This window comes from Narcine bancroftii, chromosome 1, assembly GCF_036971445.1.
Source record: "Narcine bancroftii isolate sNarBan1 chromosome 1, sNarBan1.hap1, whole genome shotgun sequence".
In the NCBI taxonomy this organism is placed as follows: domain Eukaryota; kingdom Metazoa; phylum Chordata; class Chondrichthyes; order Torpediniformes; family Narcinidae; genus Narcine; species Narcine bancroftii.
This window is the reverse complement of record NC_091469.1, coordinates 119,031,763-119,053,218: the sequence shown is the minus strand read 5'-3', so window position 1 is coordinate 119,053,218 and position 21,456 is coordinate 119,031,763. Positions and strand designations below refer to the sequence as shown.

At 38.1% G+C, this 21,456-nt stretch overlaps 1 protein-coding gene across 1 annotated transcript in view; it reads left to right on the top strand.

Annotated features, from left to right (window-relative positions):
* Positions 1-48: 48 nt before the first annotated feature.
* The window catches only part of LOC138749169 (low-density lipoprotein receptor class A domain-containing protein 1-like), a 33,891-nt gene continuing 12,483 nt past the window's right edge, over positions 49-21,456 (top strand). Inside the window, exons 1-3 of the mRNA XM_069910556.1 lie at positions 49-171; positions 14,194-14,275; positions 19,131-19,253. Of these exons, the coding sequence (XP_069766657.1) occupies positions 49-171; positions 14,194-14,275; positions 19,131-19,253 (328 nt within the window). The remainder of the gene's footprint in view (positions 172-14,193; positions 14,276-19,130; positions 19,254-21,456) is intronic.

Here is a 21,456-nt window from a genome sequence, read left to right as displayed (position 1 = left end):
GTGCAAAATGAGTTCAAGCAGAATTTCTCCATCACGATCCAAGGTAAAATGGACTTTACAACTGTAATTCGAGTTCAGCTCATCAATGTTGCACTTCTAGCGAAGCTGGGATGTGACGAGAATTACTGGAGTCCTCGAGCAGGTCGGATTCGAATGCCATGTAACAACTTTGTATCAATTAATCAAGTGTAGGAAGGTTGAGTTAGAGGCTTAGAGCAGTGGTTCTCAACCTTTTGTTTCCAATCACTTACCACCCTAAGTAATCCCTTACAGAGCATCTATTAAGGTCTTTTTTTAAGGGGGGGGGGGAAGGTTGGGAACCACTGCCTTAGAGTCTCTTCACTCCACAAATATATGGCGGTGTACCTAAAACTGCATATGGTCCAAGTAATGGAACAATTGTTTTTTTTCGACCTCATGAGTTTTCACGAAGACCAGCGCCAACAAAATGTTAAGATCTTCAAAAAGATAAAAACTTGACTCGTCGCCATAAATTGAGTTAAGCTCCGTAACGCCTCAAGTTCATCCTTGATAAAATAGTGTCCTCGATCAGAATTATTTTCTGAGGCAAATCACCTCATATTTCCGATTCGATAAAGTTCTGAATTCTGTCTCTGGTAAGTCCCTGATATCAATTCAGAAAAGAGGCTCAGTGTTGATAGGAAAACCTTAAAACACCTGAAGTATGGAAAGCTAATTTATTACATTCTCGTAAGACAATTAGGTCTCCTTTATCAATGGAGTTAAATGAGAGAACATTCGCAGAGTCAACATGGGTTGACATGGGATGTCATGTTTGGCCAGTGAAACCTTTATGGTTGTGGCCAGTAGAATAGATAAAAAACTGGTCCATCTGGTGAATGCTGAATAGTTAAAAATAAATTCTTTAATCAAATATCACACAACAGGTTATGAAACAAAATTAGAGTATGCACTTTGAAGATATTGGAATGACATAGAATGAAGACTGATTGATGAACACAAAAAAGTCATAAAGATTTCATTGGTCATTTTTGGTTCAGTAGAATGTTGAAGTAATCCCAGCTGTTCATAATCCATTTTAGAGTTGAACAAGAGGATCAAGTGTAGTATATCCAAGTTTTCTGATGATAGAAAGTTCTGTTGCAGTTTGGATTATGCGAGGAATCCAGAGAATCTCCAGGTTTGGTGAATGGATAAGGATGTGGTGGATGGGACCATATGGAAAAACATTAAAGTCTACTTTAGTAGAAAAAGTAGAAATTCTGATATATACATATACAATTCTGATTACAATATATATATACATATATATATATTATATGCTGGAAGTTTGAGAGGTGTTGTGTTGATGTTGAGAGAGATCTGTGTGTACTTGTACAGGAGCAAAGAAAGAATTGCGAGAGGCATTCTTTGATAAAGGGTTCACACACATGGATGCTGTCTGTCCCTGTTGAGTGCCTCCAGCAATTCTTTACTTACACTTTGCCACTTCTGTACTTACACGTGAATTGTGAAAGTTAACATGCAGGCACCAGAGGCATTTATGATGACAACTGGAACATTAGCAAGAGAATTTGAACACAAAAGTGAAGTGATGCTCCATTTATATAGAAACTCAGTGAGATTGGAACTGGAATGTTGTATATGGTCTCCTCTCTCAAAAAAAATGTACTTGCAGTAGAGAAAGAGCAGCAAAGGTTCACAAAATTGATTCCTGGAAAGGTACGTTTATCATTTGATGAAAGATTAAGCACTCTGGGCCCATGGTTATTGCATTTAGGAGACTAAAATATAATTTAATTCAAACATACAGAATTCTTCTGAGACTTGCCATAGTTGATGTGGAAATAATGTTGCCCTTACTGTGTCCAGAACCAGGGGTCAAAGTCTCAAAATAAGGCAATGGCTATTCAGGACTGATACCAGAAGAAACTTCTTCACAAGAACAAAGGATCCAAAGAACATACAAAGTAAGAATAAAAGAAGATTATTCAGCCCATCGAGCCTTCTCTGCAACGTAACAAGATCGTGGCTGATCTGGCCATGGTGTCACCTGGAGTGTAGCGAAGCTATGGAAAAGTCTGCCCAAGAAGGCTGTGGAGGCTCAGCCAATAAGAACATTTGAGAAAGTGATGAACAGATTTTAAGGTGTTGCTGGAATCAAATGCTATATGGTTAATGGAGCGAACCTCCGACTGATGTTAAAAAAAAGCAACCATGATTTTATTGAAAGACAGACCAGATCTGAGGTGCAAAATAACCTCTAACTGCTTCTGAATCATGTTCTTCTGTGTGTATAATCTAAATTTTCCTGGTGACATTACTGGAAGGAGACAACACTCAATATTAATCAATGTTTGATCTGAAATTGACAAGAATTTGCTTGTATCCAGATATTATTGATTTAGTTCAAGTTCTTGAAAAAGTTGTTCATTTAAAGTGCATGAGATAACATTGTAGATCATTGAATTGAAAAGCATTCTTAAGAATGAATCAGAGTCAGAATTTATTGCCGTGAGGAAATCACAAAATTTGTTGTTTTGCGGCACCTTACAAAAATAAATAATAAAAGTGCATGAAATGATCATTCAGGAACCTGATGGCAGTGGGGAAGAAGCTGTCCTTGAGCTGCTGAGTGTTTATCTTTAGACTGCTGTACCCTTTCCCGATGGTGGCAGAGTGAAGAGGCCAGGGCCTGGGTAGTGGGGGTCCTTGGAGATAAAGGATGCTTTCTTAACACACTGCTTCTTGTATATGGAGTGAAGTCTGGTGCCTGTGATGTCGCCGGCCAAGTTAACAACCCTGAAGATTTTTCTTGTCTTGAACTGTGGCACCTCTGTACCAGAGAGTGATGCAACCAGCCAGAATGTTCTCCACGGTACATACTGAATATCCACACAAGCCTTCTTCATGATTGCATTGACATGTAGGCTCCATGACATATCCTTCGAGATGTTGACACCCAGGAATTTGAAGTTCTTGACCCTCTCCACTACTGATCCCTCGATGAAGACTGGTTCATGTTCTCTGACTTCCTGCTGAAGTCCACAATCATCTCCTTTGCTTTGCTTTGTGACACCACTCAACAAGCTGATCTATCTCCCTTCTATACGCTTCCTTGTTGTTGTTAGTGATTCTGCCGACAACTGTAGAGTCATTGGCAAATTTGTAGATAGCATTGGAATTGTACCTAGCCACATAGTCATGGCTGAACATTGAGTACTGCAGTGGGCTAAGCACTCGTCCTTGGGGTGCGCCTGTATTGATAGTCAGTGAGGAGGAGACGTTGTTTCCAATTCATACTGATCAAACATTTTAGCATTCTGCATAACTATTTCTATAGAGTTAGACAAATAAAGAAATGACACTCCTTCAGGTCATTGTGAAAAGGAGCTTAAATCATTTAACCACAGAATGTGTTGCTATGACACATGTTTGGAACAATGTATCCATATGATACAATAACAATGGCAGTTTAAAATTTATTGAAACACTGGCCCAACAGAAAATAAGAGACTGCCCCCTTAGTTCATTGCAGCTGAAGCTTGTTGTGGGAGGGAAATGACTACATGACCGAACAGTGTGGCAGCAGTACATTTCAATAAGCTAGATTGACTCTTCTTTGGCTTGGCTTCGCGGACGAAGATTTATGGAAGGGTATGTCCATGTCTGCTGCAGGCTCGTTGGTGACTGACAAGTATGATACGGGACAGGCAGGCACGGTTGCAGCGGTTGCAAGGGAAAATTGGTTGGTTGGGGTTGGGTGTTGGGTTTTTCCTTCTTTGTCTTTTGTCAGTGAGGTGGGCTCTGTGGTCTTCTTCAAAGGAGGTTGCTGCCCGCCAAACTGTGAGGCGCCAAGATGCACGGTTTGAGGCGATATCAGCCCACTGGCGATGGTCAATGTGGAAGGCACCAAGAGCTTTCTTTAGGCAGTCGTTGTACCTCTTCTTTGGTGCACCTCTGTCTCGGTGGCTAGTGGAGAGTTCGCCATATAACACGATCTTGGGAAGGCGATGGTCCTCCATTCTGGAGACGTGACCCACCCAGCGCAGCTGGATCTTCAGCAGCGTGGACTCGATGCTGTCGACCTCTGCCATCTCGAGTACTTCGATGTTGGAGATTAAGTCGCTCCAATGAATGTTGAAGATGGAGCAGAGACAACGCTAGTGGAAACGTTCTAGGAGCCGTAGGTGATGCCGGTAAAGGACCCAAGATTCGGAGCCAAACAGGAGAGTGGGTATGACAACGGCTCTGTAAATGCTAATCTTTGTGAAGTTTTTCAGTTGGTTGTTTTTCCAGACTCTTTTGTGTAGTCTTCCAAAGGCGCTATTTGCTTTGGTGAGTCTGTTGTCTATCTCGTTGTCGATCCTTGCATCCGATGAAATGGTACAGCCGAGATAGGTAAACTGGTTGACTGTTTTGAGTTTTGTGTGCCTGATGGCGATGTGGGGGGGCTGGTATTCATGGTGGGGAGCTGGCTGATGGAGGACCTCAGTTTTCTTCAGGCTGACTTCCAGGCCAAACATTTTGGCAGTTTCCGCAAAACAGGACGTCAAGCGCTGAAGAGCTGGCTCTGAATGGGCAACTAAAGCGGCATCGTCTGCAAAGAGTAGTTCACGGACAAGTTGCTCTTGTGTCTTGGTGTGAGCTTGCAGGCGCCTCAGATTGAAGAGACTGCCATCCGTGCGGTAGTGGATGTAAACAGCGTCTTCATTGTTGAGGTCTTTCATGGCTTGTTTCAGCATCTTGCTGAAGAAGATTGAAAAGAGGGTTGGTGAGAGAACGCAGCCTTGCTTCACGCCATTGTTAATGGAGAAGGGTTCAGAGAGCTCATTGCTGTATCTGACCTGACCTTGCTGGTTTTCGTGCAGTTGGATAACCATGTTGAGGAACTTTGGGGGGCATCCAAGGCGCTCTAGTATTTGCCAAAGCCCTTTCCTACTCACGGTGTCGAAGGCTTTGGTGAGGTCAACAAAGGTGATGTAGAGTCCTTTGTTTTGTTCTCTGCGCCTTTCTTGGAGCTGTCTGAGGGCAAAGACCATGTCAGTAGTTCCTCTGTTTGCGCGAAAGCCGCACTGTGATTCTGGGAGAACATTTTCGACGACTCTAGGTATTATTCTATTTAGGAGAATCCTAGCGAAGATTTTGCTTGCAATGGAGAGCAGCGTGATTCCCCTGTAGTTTGAGCAGTCTGATTTCTCGCCTTTGTTTTTGTACAGGGTGATGATGATGGCATCACGAAGGTCCTGAGGCAGCTTTCCTTGGTCCCAGCAGAGCTTGAAAAACTCATGCAGTTTGGCATGCAGAGTTTTGCCGCCAGCCTTCCAGACTCTGGGGGGATTCCATCCATACCTGCTGCTTTGCTTAGATGAAATAGATTAAATCAGTGAAGAAGATTAAAATGAGATATAAGCCAATATCTGCTGGTCACCATTCTTCATTCCCATCCTCTCTTGAAAAGATTGTCAACCTCAATGTGTGGACAACTATAGTCAAAGGTAAACTTTTAAAAGCAATATTCCAGCCTGGTCATTTTCTTCATCCCGCCCAGTCAACATTCCGCTCTCCTTAGTTAGAAAGATGAACAAATTTCCATCAATCCACCTTAAATCACTAATGTACCATTAGCTTTATCCAACAATCTCTCAAGCACATGTGCCTTTTACCTGTTTCTCAGAAGAGTAACATCTGGCAGAAAGGCTGGAACAGGAATGGAATTCAAAGAATGTTATGACCATTTGTGTCTGTATTAGCTCTTTCTTAAAAAGAGCACTTTAAAATTAATATTAGTGCAGTAAGAAACTCACTCTCAGGTGTTATGTAGTGATATATCTGTGCCTATCAGCATGAGATCGGATAGACCAGGGCTGATTCGGGATAGTCAACATGGCTTTGTGCATGGCAGGTCATGTTTAACCAATCAGAGAGTTTATTGAGGAAGTTTCCAGGTAAGTTGATGAAGGTAAGGCATGGATGTTGTCTACATGGACTTTAGTAAGGCCTTTGACAAGGTCCCACACGGAAGATTGGTCAAGAAGATTCAGTCACTCAGTATTAAGGATAAGGAAGTTTAGCATTGTGAGAGAAGCAGAGAGTAGTAGTAGATGATTGCCTCTCTAACTGGAGGCCTGTGACCAGTGGTGTCCCTCTAGAATCGCTGTTGGGTCAATTGTTGTTTGTCATCTATATCAATGATCTGGATGATAATGTGGTAAATTGGATCAACAAGTTTGCAGATGATACCAAGTTTGGAGGTGTAGTGGACAGTGAGGAAGACTTTCTGTGCATGAAGTGGGATCTGGACCAGCTGGAAAAATAGGTTGCAAGCAGATGGAGGGGAAAGTGTGAAGTGTTTTCCTTTGGGAGAACCAACCAAGGTAGGACATACACGATAAATGGTAGGGCACTTAGGAGAGTGGTAGAACAGATGAATCCAGGAATATAGATACATAATTCCCTGAAAGTAGTGTCATAAGTAGTGTTGTAAAGAGAACCTTTGGCACATTGGCCTTCATTGGTCAAAATATTGAGTATAGGAGTTGGGATACTATTGTAAAATTGTATAGGATATTGGTGAGACCAAATTTGGAGAATCATTTTCAGTTTTGGTCACTTTACAGGAAAGATATAAATAAGATTGAAATAGTGCAGAGATTTACAAGGATGTTGCTGGAACTTGAGGAACTGAGTTACAAGGAAAGGTTAAACAGGTTAGTACTTTATTCCCTGGAGCACCAGAGAATGAGGAGAGAATTGATGGAGGTATACAGAATTATGAGGGGTGTAGATATAGTAAATGCACACAGGCATTTTCCATTGAGATTAGGTGAGACAAGAACTTGAGGACATGGGTTGATGGGTGATAGGTGAAATGTCTAAAGGGAACGTTAGGGGGAACTTCTTAATTTTTTATTTTTTTATTTTTCACACCATAAATCAAATTAACCATGATACACACTTTTTCCTTTTCACACATATACAGTGCCATTTTCTCCCCCCTCCCTCCTCCCATCCCACCCTCCCTACCTCCCCCCTCCCATCCATTTAAGGTATAAACTCTAGGATACATTAAACCAGTCAGACAATGTTGTCATTCAATAAAAATACATCAGAAATTCCACTGAGTCCATTCTTTTCATTTCCTTTTCCTTCCGTTAACTTAGGTAGTGATTGTCCCCGGTAGGTTTTCGCTATTGTGTTTAATGTAAGGCTCCCATATTTGTTCGAATATTTCAATATTATTTCTTAAACTATATGTTATTTTTTCTAATGGAATACATTTATTCATTTCTATATACCATTGTTGTATTTTCAAATTATCTTCCAATTTCCAGGTTGACATAATACATTTTTTTGCTACGGCTAGAGCTATCTTAACAAATCTTTTTTGTGCATCCTCCAAATCAATTCCAAATTCTTTGTTTTTTATGTTACTTAGGAGGAAGATCTCTGGATTCTTTGGTATATTGTTTTCTGTTATTTTATTTAACATCTGATTTAGATCTTCCCAAAATTTTTCTACTTTCTCACATGTCCAGATTGCATGAATTGTTGTTCCCATTTCTTTTTTACATCGAAAACATCTATCAGATACTGTTGGGTCCCATTTATTTAACTTTTGAGGTGTAATGTATAGCCTGTGTATCCAGTTATATTGTATCATACGTAACCTCGTATTTATTGTATTTCTCATCGTCCCAGAGCATAACTTCTCCCATGTTTCCTTTTTTATCTTTATATTTAAATCTTGTTCCCATTTTTGTTTCGTTTTACCATTTGTTTCCTCATTCTCCTTTTCTTGCAGTTTAATATACATATTTGTTATAAATCTTTTGATTATCATTGTATCTGTAATCACATATTCAAAGTTACTTCCCTCTGGCAAACTCAAACTGCTTCCTAATTTATCCTTCAAGTAGGATCTCAACTGCTAGTATGCCAGCGCTGTATCTTGAGTTATATTGTATTTATCTTTCATTTGTTCAAAGGATAAGAATCTATTTCCTGGAAAACAATTTTCTATTCGTTTAATCCCTTTTTTCTCCCATTCTCTAAAGGAAAGGTTATCTATTGTAAAAGGGAGTAACTTGTTTTGCGTCAATATTAGTTTTGGCAATTGATAATTTGTTTTATTTCTTTCTACATGAATCTTCTTCCAAATATTGAGTAGATGATGTAATACTGGAGAACTTCTGTGTTGTACCAATTTTTCATCTCATTTATATAATATGTGTTCAGGTATCTTTTCCCCTATTTTATCTAATTCTAACCTAGTCCAATCTGGCTTTTCCCTTGCTTGATAAAAATCTGATAGGTATCTTAATTGTGCGGCTCTGTAATAATTTTTAAAGTTTGGCAGTTGTAAGCCTCCTTGTTTATACCATTGTGTTAATTTATCTAGTGCTATCCTCGGTTTCCCCCCTTTCCATAAAAATTTCTTTATTATTTTCCTTAACTCCTTGAAGAATTTCTCTGTCAGTTGTATTGGCAATGCCTGAAATAGGTATAATATCCTTGGAAAAATGTTCATTTTAATACAGTTTATCCTTCCTATTAGTGTTAGTGGTAAATCTTTCCAATGCTCTAAATCGTCCTGTAATTTTTTCATTAGTGGATAACAATTGAGTTTATATAGTTGGCTGAGATTTTTGTTTATTTGTACACCTAGGTATCTTATTGCTTGCATTTGCCATCTAAATGGTGATTCCTTCTTAAATTTTGAGAAATCCGCATTATTCATAGGCATTGCTTCACTTTTATTTACGTTTATCTTGTAACCCGACACTTCTCCATATTCCTTCAATTTCTTATATAATTCTTTTATTGATAGTTCTGGTTCTGTTAAGTATATTATAACATCATCCGCAAATAAACTGATTTTATATTCCTTGTCTTTTATTTTTATCCCTTTTATATTATTTTCTGTTCTTATCAATTCTACTAGTGGTTCTATAGCTAACGCAAACAATAAAGGTGATAGTGGGCATCCCTGCCGTGTTGACCTGCTTAAGTTAAATTGCTTTGATACATGTCCATTTACTGTCACTTTCGCTAATGGTCCCTTATATAATGCTTTAATCCAATTAATATACTTCTCCGGTAAACTGAATTTTTGCAATACTTTGAACAAATAATTCCATTCTACTCTGTCAAAGGCCTTCTCTGCGTCTAAAGCAACTGCTACTGTTGGTGCTTTATTCCCTTCTACTGCATGAATTAAGTTAATAAATTTACAAACATTGTCTGTTGTGTGTCTGTTTTTGATAAATCCAGTTTGGTCTAGATTTACCATTTTCGGTACATACTCTGCTAATCTGTTTGCTAATAGTTTAGCTATTATTTTATAATCTGTGTTAAGTAAAGATATTGGTCTATATGACGCTGGTGTGAGTGGATATTTCCCTTGCTTTAGTATTACTGTAATTATTGCTGTTTTACATGAATCTGGTAAGCTTTGTGTTTTATCAATCTGGTTGATTACTTCCAGGAGGGGCAGAATTAATAAGTCTTTAAATGTTTTATAAAATTCTATTGGGAATCCATCCTCTCCTGGTGTCTTATTATTTGGTAATTTTTTTATTATCTCTTGTATTTCTACTATTCCAAATGGCTCTGTTAATTTATTTTGTTCCTCTATTTGTAGTTTTGGTAGTTCAATTTTAGTTAGAAATTCATCTATTTTCCCTTCTTTCCCTTCGTTTTCAGTTCGGTATAATTGTTCATAGAATTCTCTAAAGTTTTCCTTAATTTCTTTTGGATTATATGTAACTTGTTTGTCTTTTTTCCTTGATGCCAATACCATTTTCTTAGCTTGTTCTGTCTTAAGCTGCCATGCTAGGATTTTGTGCGTTTTTTCACCTAGTTCATAATATTTCTGTTTTGTCTTCATTATATTCTTCTCCACCTTATATGTTTGTAGTGTTTCATATTTTATTTTTTTATCCGCCAATTCTCTTCTTTTAGTTGTATCTTCCTTCATTGCTAATTCTTTTTCTATATTTACTATTTCCCTTTCCAACTGCTCTGTTTCCTGATTATAGTCCTTCTTCATCTTGGTTACATAACTTATTATTTGCCCTCTAATGAATGCTTTCATTGCATCCCATAGTATAAACTTATCTTTCACTGATTCCGTATTTATTTCAAAATACATTTTTACTTGTTTTTCAATAAATTCTCTAAAATCCTGCCTTTTAAGTAACATGGGGTTTAATCTCCATCTATACATTCTTGGAGGGATGTCCTCTAACTTTACTGTCAATATTAAGGGTGAATGGTCCGATAGTATTCTAGCTTTATATAGAATAGGTCTATTCTTGAGTATGTTTTATGTCTAGCCGAGTAATATGAATACTCCTTTTCCTTTGGGTGTTGTTTCCTCCATACATCCAAAAGTTGCATTTCTTCCATCGATTTAATTATAAATTTGGTTACTTTGTTCTTTCTGTTAATTTTTTTCCCAGTTTTGTCCATATTTGAATCCAAATTCAGGTTGAAATCCCCTCCTATTAATATGTTCCCTTGCGTATCTGCTATCTTCAAAAAGATATCTTGCATAAACTTTTGATCTTCTTCGTTAGGTGAATATACATTGAGTAGATTCCAAAACTCCGAATATATCTGACATTTTATCATTACATATCTCCCTGCTTGACCTATTATTTCCTCTTCTATTTTAATTGGTACATTTTTACTAATTAATATAGCTACTCCTCTTGCTTTTGAATTATACGATGCTGCTGTTACGTGTCCTACCCAATCTCTCTTTAATTTCTTGTGCTCCAATTCAGTTAAATGTGTTTCTTGCACAAATGCTATATCAATTTTTTCTTTTTTCAGTAAATTTAGCAGTTTCTTCCTTTTAATTTGGTTATGTATTCCATTAATATTTAAAGTCATATAGTTCAACCTAGCCATATTATACTTTGTTTATCCTCCCTTTCCGTTTCTCGATCATTACCTTTCCTTCTTATCCATTTCTGTTTTCTTGCTTTGAACCCTTTATAAGACAACATTCCTAAAACATCAAACATTTTCCTTATTCTCCTATTTAAAACTTCTTTAGCCCCAATCCCCCCTTCCCCTCCTGAGTTGTCCTTTATCCCTTGTCGGACAACCACATCTCCCCTCTCCATTTGGATTTGCGAATTCACTCGCAAGCGTCAGCTGATTTTGCAGTGACCGTAACTCCTCCCCACCCAGCCCCCCCCAGAAAAGATTTCACTTTTCATATGTAACAAAGGTCACTCTTTTAATTCCCTCCTTATTCCCTCTATTCCATTTCCTTCCCTTATTAATTCTTGTCTATACTATCTATATTTTCCTCTAAATACGGATACATTCATGTATGCACATTATACATATACACACATATACCTCTTTACCCACATACATATAGATTGTGGTCATTTTTACTCTTATTACATGTCTTCATCTCTCTGTTTGTTTTGTAGTTGTTCTGCAAATTTCCTTGCTTCCTCTGGATCCGAGAATAGTTTTTTCCCATAAGATCGTTTTCGATGTATTGAACTCCTTCCTCTTCTTCAGGAGTTCAAAACTTATGTGTCTTTTTAGATCGCAGTCTTTTGTACTCTCGTTACACGTCTTCATCTCTCAGTCTATTTTGTAATTGTTCTGCAAATTTTCGTGCTTCCTCTGGATCCGAGAATAGTCTGTTTTGCTGTCCTGGAATAAATATTTTCAATACCGCTGGATGCTTTAGTATAAATTTATACCCTTTCTTCCATAAAATCGCCTTTGCTGTATTGAACTCCTTTCTCTTCTTCAGGAGTTCAAAACTTATATCTGGATAAATGAAGATTTTTTTGCCCTTTGTACTCCAGTGGCTTGTTGCCCTCTCTTACTTTTTCCATTGTTTTCTCCAGTACCTTTTCTCTTGTAGTATATCTTAGGAATTTTACTAAAATAGATCTTGGCTTTTGTTGTGGTTGTGGTTTAAAGGCCAATGCTCTATGTGCCCTTTCTATTTCCATTTCCTTCTGTAGTTCTGGACATCCTAGGATCCTAGGGATCCAATCTTTTATAAACTCTCTCATATTCTTGCCTTCTTCATCTTCCTTAAGGCCCACTATCTTTATGTTATTTCTTCTGTTATAATTTTCCATTATATCTATTTTCTGAGCTAACAGTTCTTGTGTCTCTTTAACTTTTTTATTAGATTCCTCTAATTTCTTTTTTTAAGTCTTCTACCTCCATTTCTACTGCTGCTTCTCGTTCTTCCACCTTGTCCATTTTTTTTCCCATTTCTGATAAGGTCATATCTATTTTATTCATTTCCTCTTCTGTATTGTTTATTCTTCTTCTTAAATCATTAAATTCTTGCGCTTGCCATTCTTTAAATGACTCCATGTATTCTTTAATAAGAGAAAGTATATCCTTTGTCTTGCCTTTCCCTTCTTCTTCTATTTCACTGTACTCTTCCTCTTCCTCTTCTTCTTCCTCTGGGTTGGCCATCTGTTGTTTCTTTGTTGTCCTTTTCTTCTCTTCTTTCTTGTTTTCGTTGTCTTCTATGTTCTCCTCTTGCTGCAGGTGTTCTGCAGCTGTCATTGCCGGCTGTGGAGATCGACTCCCCAGTTGGTCACCCCTCCCGTCGGTGTGTTTTTTTGCATGCGCGGTTGCGCACTTTTACTCGGCTCAGCGAGCCATTTTTGTAGTCCACTTTCTACCGACCTGAGGGAGCGGGTTTCTCTCTCCACCGCGGGCCTCTTCGAACAGGTAAGACCTTCTCCTTCTTCTTCCGTTGTCTTCTCTTCCTCTTTTCTTACCGTTGGTTTTGATTTTTCTTTTTTCGTCGCCATCTTCTTTCCACCTTTATACTCACTTTACTTTAATTTTTATTTTTGTGCCTTTGTGTTTTCCTTTGTTTTTTCCGACTTTTCTGGAGAGGGCTGGAGTTCACCGTCCGGCCACTACTCCATCACGTGACTCCTCCCTGGGGGAACTTCTTCATGCAGAGAGTAGTGAGAATATGAAATGAGCTAACAGCTGAACTGATGAATGTGGGCTCGATTTTGACATTAATTAAAAATATGGACAGGTACATGGATGGGAGGGGTTTGGAGTGCTATGGTCTGGGTGCAATGTAACTAGACATAATAATAGTTTAGCACTGGCTAGATGGGCCAAAGGTCCCATTTCTGTGCTATAGTGTTCTATGTTTCTATGAACCCATGTCATAAATTGGCATACTGTATCCATATTGCACAATGACTGACCACAATATCCTCCAGTTCTCCAATATTAAGTGTTAACAAACCTGTACCTACCAGCACTGTGTCAGTTTTAATGATACTCTCCATTATAGCACTGTACTCTAAAGTTATACCTTTAACATATCCCCACCAGTACTGTATTCAAATATTGTTCCACCATATTAATTATAAACCGATACTCACTATTACTGCAATTCTGTACTGCACAGAGACCTGCATAATTTCAGTCCCCAAATAGTTACACTTAAATGGGTGAACAACAGGAATTACATTTTACTTCTAATTCTTTTCAATCAAATTCAATATTCCAATTACTGTTCAGCTAAAAAATCAGACATGTTGCAGAGAGCAGACGTACTGCTGTAACAATAACAATTCCTTACAGCAGAGAATGGACATTTTATTGGAGTCATCTCAGAAGTAGACTGCCACATTGCCAAATTCCTTATTCCAGTGGTTGTATCTCAAAAATCTGAGGCCTGACATTTGATTTGATTTTCTTCTGTGCTTCCTTCAAATCAATCAGTGGTAGCTTCCACACACGTCTTGCAGCCTTCCATCACATTTTTGGTTTAAACCTTCAATTTGGCCTAATAATAGTTCCTTTTCCAGCACAGATAAGATCACTTCCTGAATGTCCTGTGTTAGCTTGATCAGTTGTTTATAGTTTCTTCATCTGAATAGGTGTTTATGTTTGCCGAAAAGATTTGTGTTTCTTGATGAGAAGAAAAATAATCTGTGCTTTTACTCTGCATTGGAATGATATTTTGAGACAAAAAATATGTTCAAGAGGTCGGCAGTGGCGGGGTTGCAAAGAGAAGGAAGATAGATTACTAGAAGCAAAATGGAAAATGGTGTCTCAACTTTGTGTTCTCATGTCTTTACTTCTCTTCCAGTAATTCAGCAGAACTTTACTTACACAAATTCAAAAGACACAGATTTAGATTCAAGGCTAAATATTACTATTTCACCCCTGTAGGGTGGAGATGTAACTTCAGTTTCATCTGATGTCAATTCTCAGTTGAGATCGCGAATTTCTTTGGCTCACAATAAACAGGAAGGTATGCTGTAATTATTTTCATGTTTTCTGAAAAAAAAATGCAGAAATGCGCTGTTAAAACATACAAGCCTTAGTACATAAATGTTTATATCCTACAGATTTGAAAATGCAATTTTAATTCATCTTGTTATTTTCTACTAATTTTCATCCTCCTTCATGGCAATGTTGAGTCCTTGCGTCGTTAACATCTGTAACTCTCCCAAATATACATTTTCCAGCAGGAATAATCGAAAGGCTATTTAAATTTGAAGGATATCATTGCCATGTAGTATCTGTTCTCATCCAAGGTCAGAATGAAATCAATTTCTGACAGATATCAATGATCTCTTTAGGAATTGGATATCTAAATTTTGCCTTTCTAATTTTGAAATTCTGAGACTGATTACAGCAAGCATTAACAACAAATTGAAGCCCCCGGAATATACTTAAACTTGTCCTAATTTTCTTTTACCATCACAACTAAGAATTTATATTTCTGCCACTAAACCTATTTATGGCTTTTTTTGAGTGGGACCATTGGTTAAACATAAATTTGAACTGTATGCTAGTTTCGTACATTGAACTCTTGCTCATTGGCAACTGATTGAACTTATTTTAACAAGAGTTCTAACAGGGAACATAAAGAAAGTAGCCTCAGTTTCATTCAAATCCTGGGGATAAAAAGAGAATCTTCTCTTTTATTTGAAGTTTCAAAAGGTTCAAAAGTCCCTTTTATTGTCATAATAATACATTAAAAAGTAATACAGTTAAACCCGTGTTATCCAGACTTCAATTAACTGGCAGTCTCAAGCAACCGGCCAAAAATCGCAGAAAATAAATAGGTAAAAAATACGGAAGTTTAGAATTGGCATGTCTCACCGTTAGTTCACCAAACATGCAACACACTATCTCAAGCAACCAGAAAATTCACTTACCCAGCTTATACCAATCTCCATAGGTGCTGGATACCAGGGCTTTACTGATCGTGATGTACTTCAACTTTTGTCTGCCTTACTGAGCATTTCCCAGTGCTCCTAACAATAGGAAAAAGAGAAGCAAAAGAGAGTCCCTTCAGAGATGTTGAATGTCCATGGATTTACCTCCAGTGCTTCCACAGCCACTGCATCTGCACAGACTCCAGTTCAAACCATTGGCAACCCAAGCTCCAGATCCATATATCAAATGTGACCAGGAAATCTTCAGCACCTGAGGCCCTCTGGAGCCCCTCTTGCCCTCAGCACTCTCTTGAATCCAAATTACAATTCCTGATTCACACAAGCCAGTCTCCAGCAGCCCGCACCCTGTGTGATTCCTTAACATGCAAGTCACCAATAGTCAACAGCCTTTGTGGGTCCTTAGCCATTGAGCCCCTCACTGTCCACTGCTGAGGTTACCATCCTGTAGGGTCATCTCCTATGCTTCTCCTTCTCAATGGGGGGGATGTTCTCCCTGTCTCTAGTGCCCTGCACCAGTCCACTGCTTCCCTGGAGTCTACACTTCCTCTTGGTATGCTACCCAGCACAGATGCCACCATCTTGGGCACATACCTCCGTGGTAGCAGGAATTTTAAAAAAAAACTACCATGGGCTCCTTTAACAGATTGGTTAAAGCCTGTACGTAGCCATCAGCATCAGGACCAAGCAATAGGGCCCTGTGGAGCAGTGTTGTGTCTCCACTTCCCACTCTCCCCGGTCCAAACCAGTGGCAGCACCGCTGTTTCTGCAGCTCCGGCAGAGCCACCATTTTAAAAAAATTCCAATGCCAATTCCACATTTCTCTCCAGAAATAAATATTAAATGGCTCCAGAAAGAACACACCTCTCTGTGAGATACTGCGCAAACAGTCCACAATCCATAATGCATCTCATTGTCATAGAGCACAGAAATAGGCCTTTCAGCCCAAATGTCCATGCATACCAAACTAGTTCCATCTGCCTTCATTTGGTCCCTTTCCCTCCAAAGCTTTCCTATCCATGTACACGTCTAATGTCTTTTGAGTGCTACAATTGTCCCTGCTTCTATAGTTTCCTCTGGCAGCTTGTTCCATATACCCACCACACTGTGTGAAGAAGGTGTCCCTAAAGCCTCTTTTAAATCTTTCCTCTCTCACCTTTAATCTATACCCTCAAGTTTTAGATTCCCCTACCCTAAGAAAAAGGCTATGACTATTTACCTTATTTGACCCCCCATGGTTTTATAAATCTTACAAGGTTCCACCTTACCCTCCAATGCTCCAGGGAGAAAGGTCCCAGCCAATCCAACCTCTCCTCATAATTCAAGCCTACCAGCCCCATTAACATTCTTGTGAACCTTTTCTGCACCCTCTCAGCTTAATTATATCTTTCCGATAAATGGGTGACCAAGATTCCACACAGTACTCCAAATGCAGACTCGCCAACATCCGTAACATGATGTCCCTGCTCCTGTGCTTCCTTACCAATGCAGGCAAGCATGTCACATGCCTTCTTCACCACCCTGCTTACCTGTATCATTAGTTTCACAGCATAATGGACCTGTAGTCGCAATTCCCAAGTCTCTTTGGTCTACAACACTCCACAGGCCACCACCACTCACCATGTAAATCATGCCCTGTGTTACAAGTAAAAGGACATGCACTTGTCTGAATTAAATCCTTTTTCCCGTTCCTTTGCCCACTTTCCCAGTTCAGCTGCCATAAATTTAGCAAACATTCTTCACTGTCCACTCTACCACCAATTTTTTTTGAATTTTTCAAGTCATACATTAAAAATTCATATACAGTATATTAATATATAAGCATGTAACATGAAGGCTTTTAAAACCCAAATCTCATCTACTCTTCCCCCAAATAAAAAGAAGATAAGAAATCACCAAAAAATATTTTTTTAAAAAACACAGAAAGAAAACTATTATCCAAACTAGAATCTATTTTTCTTGACTTTACCAGGTCCAGAGAGCGTCAGTATGAATTTCATACATACAAAAAAGCAAGGTAAAATTACAACATTATGTTGTCAGATTACATTATATCTCTTAATTGTACTTGATTTTACAGTATTGCATCTCACATTAATCAATATATCTCTTATTGTCATTGGATTAAACATTTAAAAACATCATTTCACAAATATAAGTTCCATATTTTCAAAAATATATATAGGACATCTATTTCTTAGCCCATATATAATCATCTGAACAATGTACAGCTTCATCTTCTTCCATTTTTGAACTTATATAATTAACAAGTTACTTTTGCAAGATCTTGGTAAAATAACTCTTACAAATTGTTTTTAAAACATATTAACCATAACCATTTTGCCAAAGTCCAATTATTCAAAATCTTACGACATTTTGTCATTTAAGGAAAAACTGGATAGGTATTGGATGGGAGGGGAATGGAGGGTTATGGCAGAGTGCAAGTAGGTGGGACTAGAGGAGAGTACTTAGTGTGGTGTGGACTAGAAGGGTCGAAATGGCCTGTTTCCATACTGTAATTGTTATATGGTTATCTCTTTCTCCCCAACTTCTTTAATCCAGTAAAATAAACTCTCCTTTAAACATCTCTAACCCAAAAGAAATGTAAAAAGCAAAAAGAAGTAATAAAATTAACACTTACCTTAAAAATATATCCAATTACAACAACCCCCTTCATAGAAATGCAGGGCACCCCAACTCGCTGTGTAAATCATGTCCTGGGTTAACCTCCAAAGTCAAATGACACACAGTTGCCTGAATTAAATCCTTTTTCCCATTCCTTCACTCACTTTCCCAGTTCATCTGCTGTAAACTCGGTAAACTTTCTTCACTGTCCACTATACCAACTATTTTATTGTCATATGTAAACTTACTAGCTTGCTACGTACACTGTCATCCATATAGAAAATATAAAACGGCTACAGGCCTCCAATCCAAGTAACAACCCTCCATTACTGAAGCACGATCGATTACACAAAGACTGAATTTGCCGAGAATGAAGGCTTTTATTTACAAGAGATGGGCAGCATCCCTGTGTTGGTGACTCACACTGACACAGACTCGAACTGGGGGCAGACTTGTGGCATGATAGTCTTATGGGGAAGAAAGGGGGAGGAGTCACGAGCCAGCCAGTAAGAGCAGGGTCAATCAGGAAAGGTCATGACATTTACATATGGCAAATATATACAATAGAGGTTTCACCACAATAACCACCCTCTGTCTTCCTCCCCCTGCCCTTTCCCCTTCCCCTGCCCTTTCCCCTCCCCCTCCCCTTTCCCCTCCTCCACCAACCATTTTATGCAGGCATCTGCCTAAAATTATTCAGCACTCCTGTAGAAGGGGTCAGGCCCAAAACTTAGATTGCTTTTTACTTTCTATGGATGATGTGTAATCGGCTTTGTTTCTCCAGCACTTTTGAGTATTGTAATTTTGTTTCCAGTTGGCCAGCTCTCCCCAGATCCTTTTTGGAATCTCACATTCCAGCCCCATCATTTGAATCATGTCTGGAGATTTTGATTCCTAACACCCAATGTGGCTATGATATCCACAGAGGAAATAATAAGATTGTTGCTTCCTCTTACTGGTGGTCTTGAAAATCTAATCACAAACACACATTGTACTCATGGCTCAACAACTATTTTAGTTTTTATCCCATTTGTTGGAAAGAATGAAAAAAGGTGAGTGAAAAGCTGACATAATGTTTCATATTCAGTCCTTCTTGATTCATTTTAACAGTGGACTCCTTTTATAAACTGAAATTAATATACGTTTAATATCTTAGTTCACCAATTATTAAATAACTTTCAAGTCACAGCATTTATTTGCACTTACAATGAAGTAGTGGTGGGCTGGCCACTGCATATTTATAATGTACTAGTTCCAGTATTTGAAAGATGACCTCTTAAAACAACCCACTTTTTTTAGACTGCAGGAACTGCTGTCCCAGGAGATGCTACTTAATCACATGTATAATCTTGCTCATTCTTGGAGCACTGGCAGCTGCTTTAACCTGTGCGATTATATTTGGAATACCACCCAAACAGCCAAGTATGTAACCATGATACAAATGTGTTCAGTTTGCTTAATATAAATATTACTACATTAAGAGTAATGGCCACCTGGTGGTGATTACAGCATAAGCGGTTTAGATGATATTAATCATGGGAGTGAAACTTGAGTAGTTTATTTTCCCTCCTTTGTAGAGATTAGATACAGCTTTGAAAATATTTTCTTTCCTGTACAATAAAGTACACACCTTGCAATGAATAGAATGCTGTTGTATTTAAGATCCAACAGTGATACCCAATGTTATCAAAATATTCACACAGACTAATATGACCACTGCAAATGTATATATAAAAAAAGAATCTTAACTTAATTATCCTCTGCTTGGTCAAAGTTTGGTAGATTTGTTTGGAGATGTTTTCTGACCTCCTTCAAAGGTTTAGCTGTTGAAGGCATTCATAGTTGAGCGAGATGTTTGAAGAAGCTCCTAAGATATCATCTTCTTTGCAGTGAGATAGCTGGATTCATCGAAAGTAATAATAATCAGCTTGATTTTGTCATGTATGACAAAATATTCTTACATTTTATGAAAAAAAGTTTCATTGACAATTGATAACCTGTACCAATTATGAATATCCATAGATATATTTTATCTCTCTTCAGTTCATCATCTTGATAGGATATGGTAAATAAGTCAATGTATAGTAAAAGCAGGAGTTTTATATGTCATAATATCATTGTCTTCCTCTTTGTATGTAATTATTTGATTTTTCTTTTAATTTACAGATAAAACATGGTAACACTCCTTTTCTGCCCAAAATCCCTAGCACCCAAATACATCTACATGACCAATAAACCCACTAACCCCAATGTGAAAGGAAACCTGAGCATCCAGAGGAAACCTACATGGACATGAGGAGAACTTGCAAACTCTTTACAGACAGTGCAGGATTCAGATCCATGTAATAGCGTTGAACTCATCACTTCACTAACAATGCCACCCTAAACATTGCTTCCTGATTTCAAACTTGCATTACTGAATGAATTTTGTCATTTTCCTTTAAATACATGTATTGGGGAGGAGGGATCTAGCTAAGGAAAAATAAAAGTTAGTGATGGATCTTGGAAGTGAGTCTTTTCCATCTGCCAAATTGTATGACCAGATAACTGAGCAGGCCAGAAATAAAATAAAATGCTAGCGGTTAGTGCAGTGCTATTACAGTGCCAGTGATGCGGGTTCGAATCCAGCACTGTTCATAAGGAGTTTAGACATTCTTCCCATGACCTGCGTGGGTTTCCTCTGAGCGCTCCCTTTTCCTCCAAAAATGTACCGGGTTTGTAGGTTAATTGGTGTATTTGGGCTGCAAAAAAAAAATACTTAGCAGACAGCAGCATCTGTGTTTACGTTTAAGATCGATAATCTTTTATCAGATTAACGTTTCAACTAAAAACTAGATAATTCATCCTCAACCTTCTAAAGTCCAGCATATATTGTACTGGCTTGTATGAGCTCCTCTTGTAATTCATTCCTTGGAGTCCTGGTATCATTTTGCTAAATTATACCACGTCAAAAAGATTCTGAAATAGTTCTCTGGACCTTTGACAAAACTGTAGTATTACTTCCAGATACTTGTATTTTATTCCACCACATATAAATTTTTCATGATTTTCTACTCTTGACAGTGGGCTCACTTGGAAAGGCAGTTTGGACCAAAATTAATTATTGCTTTCAATTTTTGTAATATTCTATCTCTTTTAGATCTGGAGTACATGATTACTGAAATCCATATGCCTTTCTTGCACCCATCACCTAAGATGATCAGTATTACCAATTTCTTACCCTCTTTGCTGCTTTCATCCTTGCTTTGTTCATTGCTGCCTATAATTAGGTCATTGACAAACAGAGATACAGTATATGATTTTCAATCCCATCCATTCATTTGTTCATAAAAATTGTAAATCAGCTGATCCCAGAAAGATACAATTAATCACATCCTGCCTATTTGAATACCCTTTTCTCATCTTCTGTTGCTCAACCAGTTTCCCAAGCTTGCCATTAATCTTCCTTCAATTTTTAACCAGCTAACAGAGTCTAATGACAAACGAAAACAGAGCCCACTGCAAGGGGTCAGCAGAAAGAAAGAAAAGCAGTTGACATTTTGGTATTGGAGTGGAGGGAAAAGAGGGAATGTCATCAGGATAACACTGACTTTAAAAACTTAAAGTTTGAGATGGAATAGAAAAA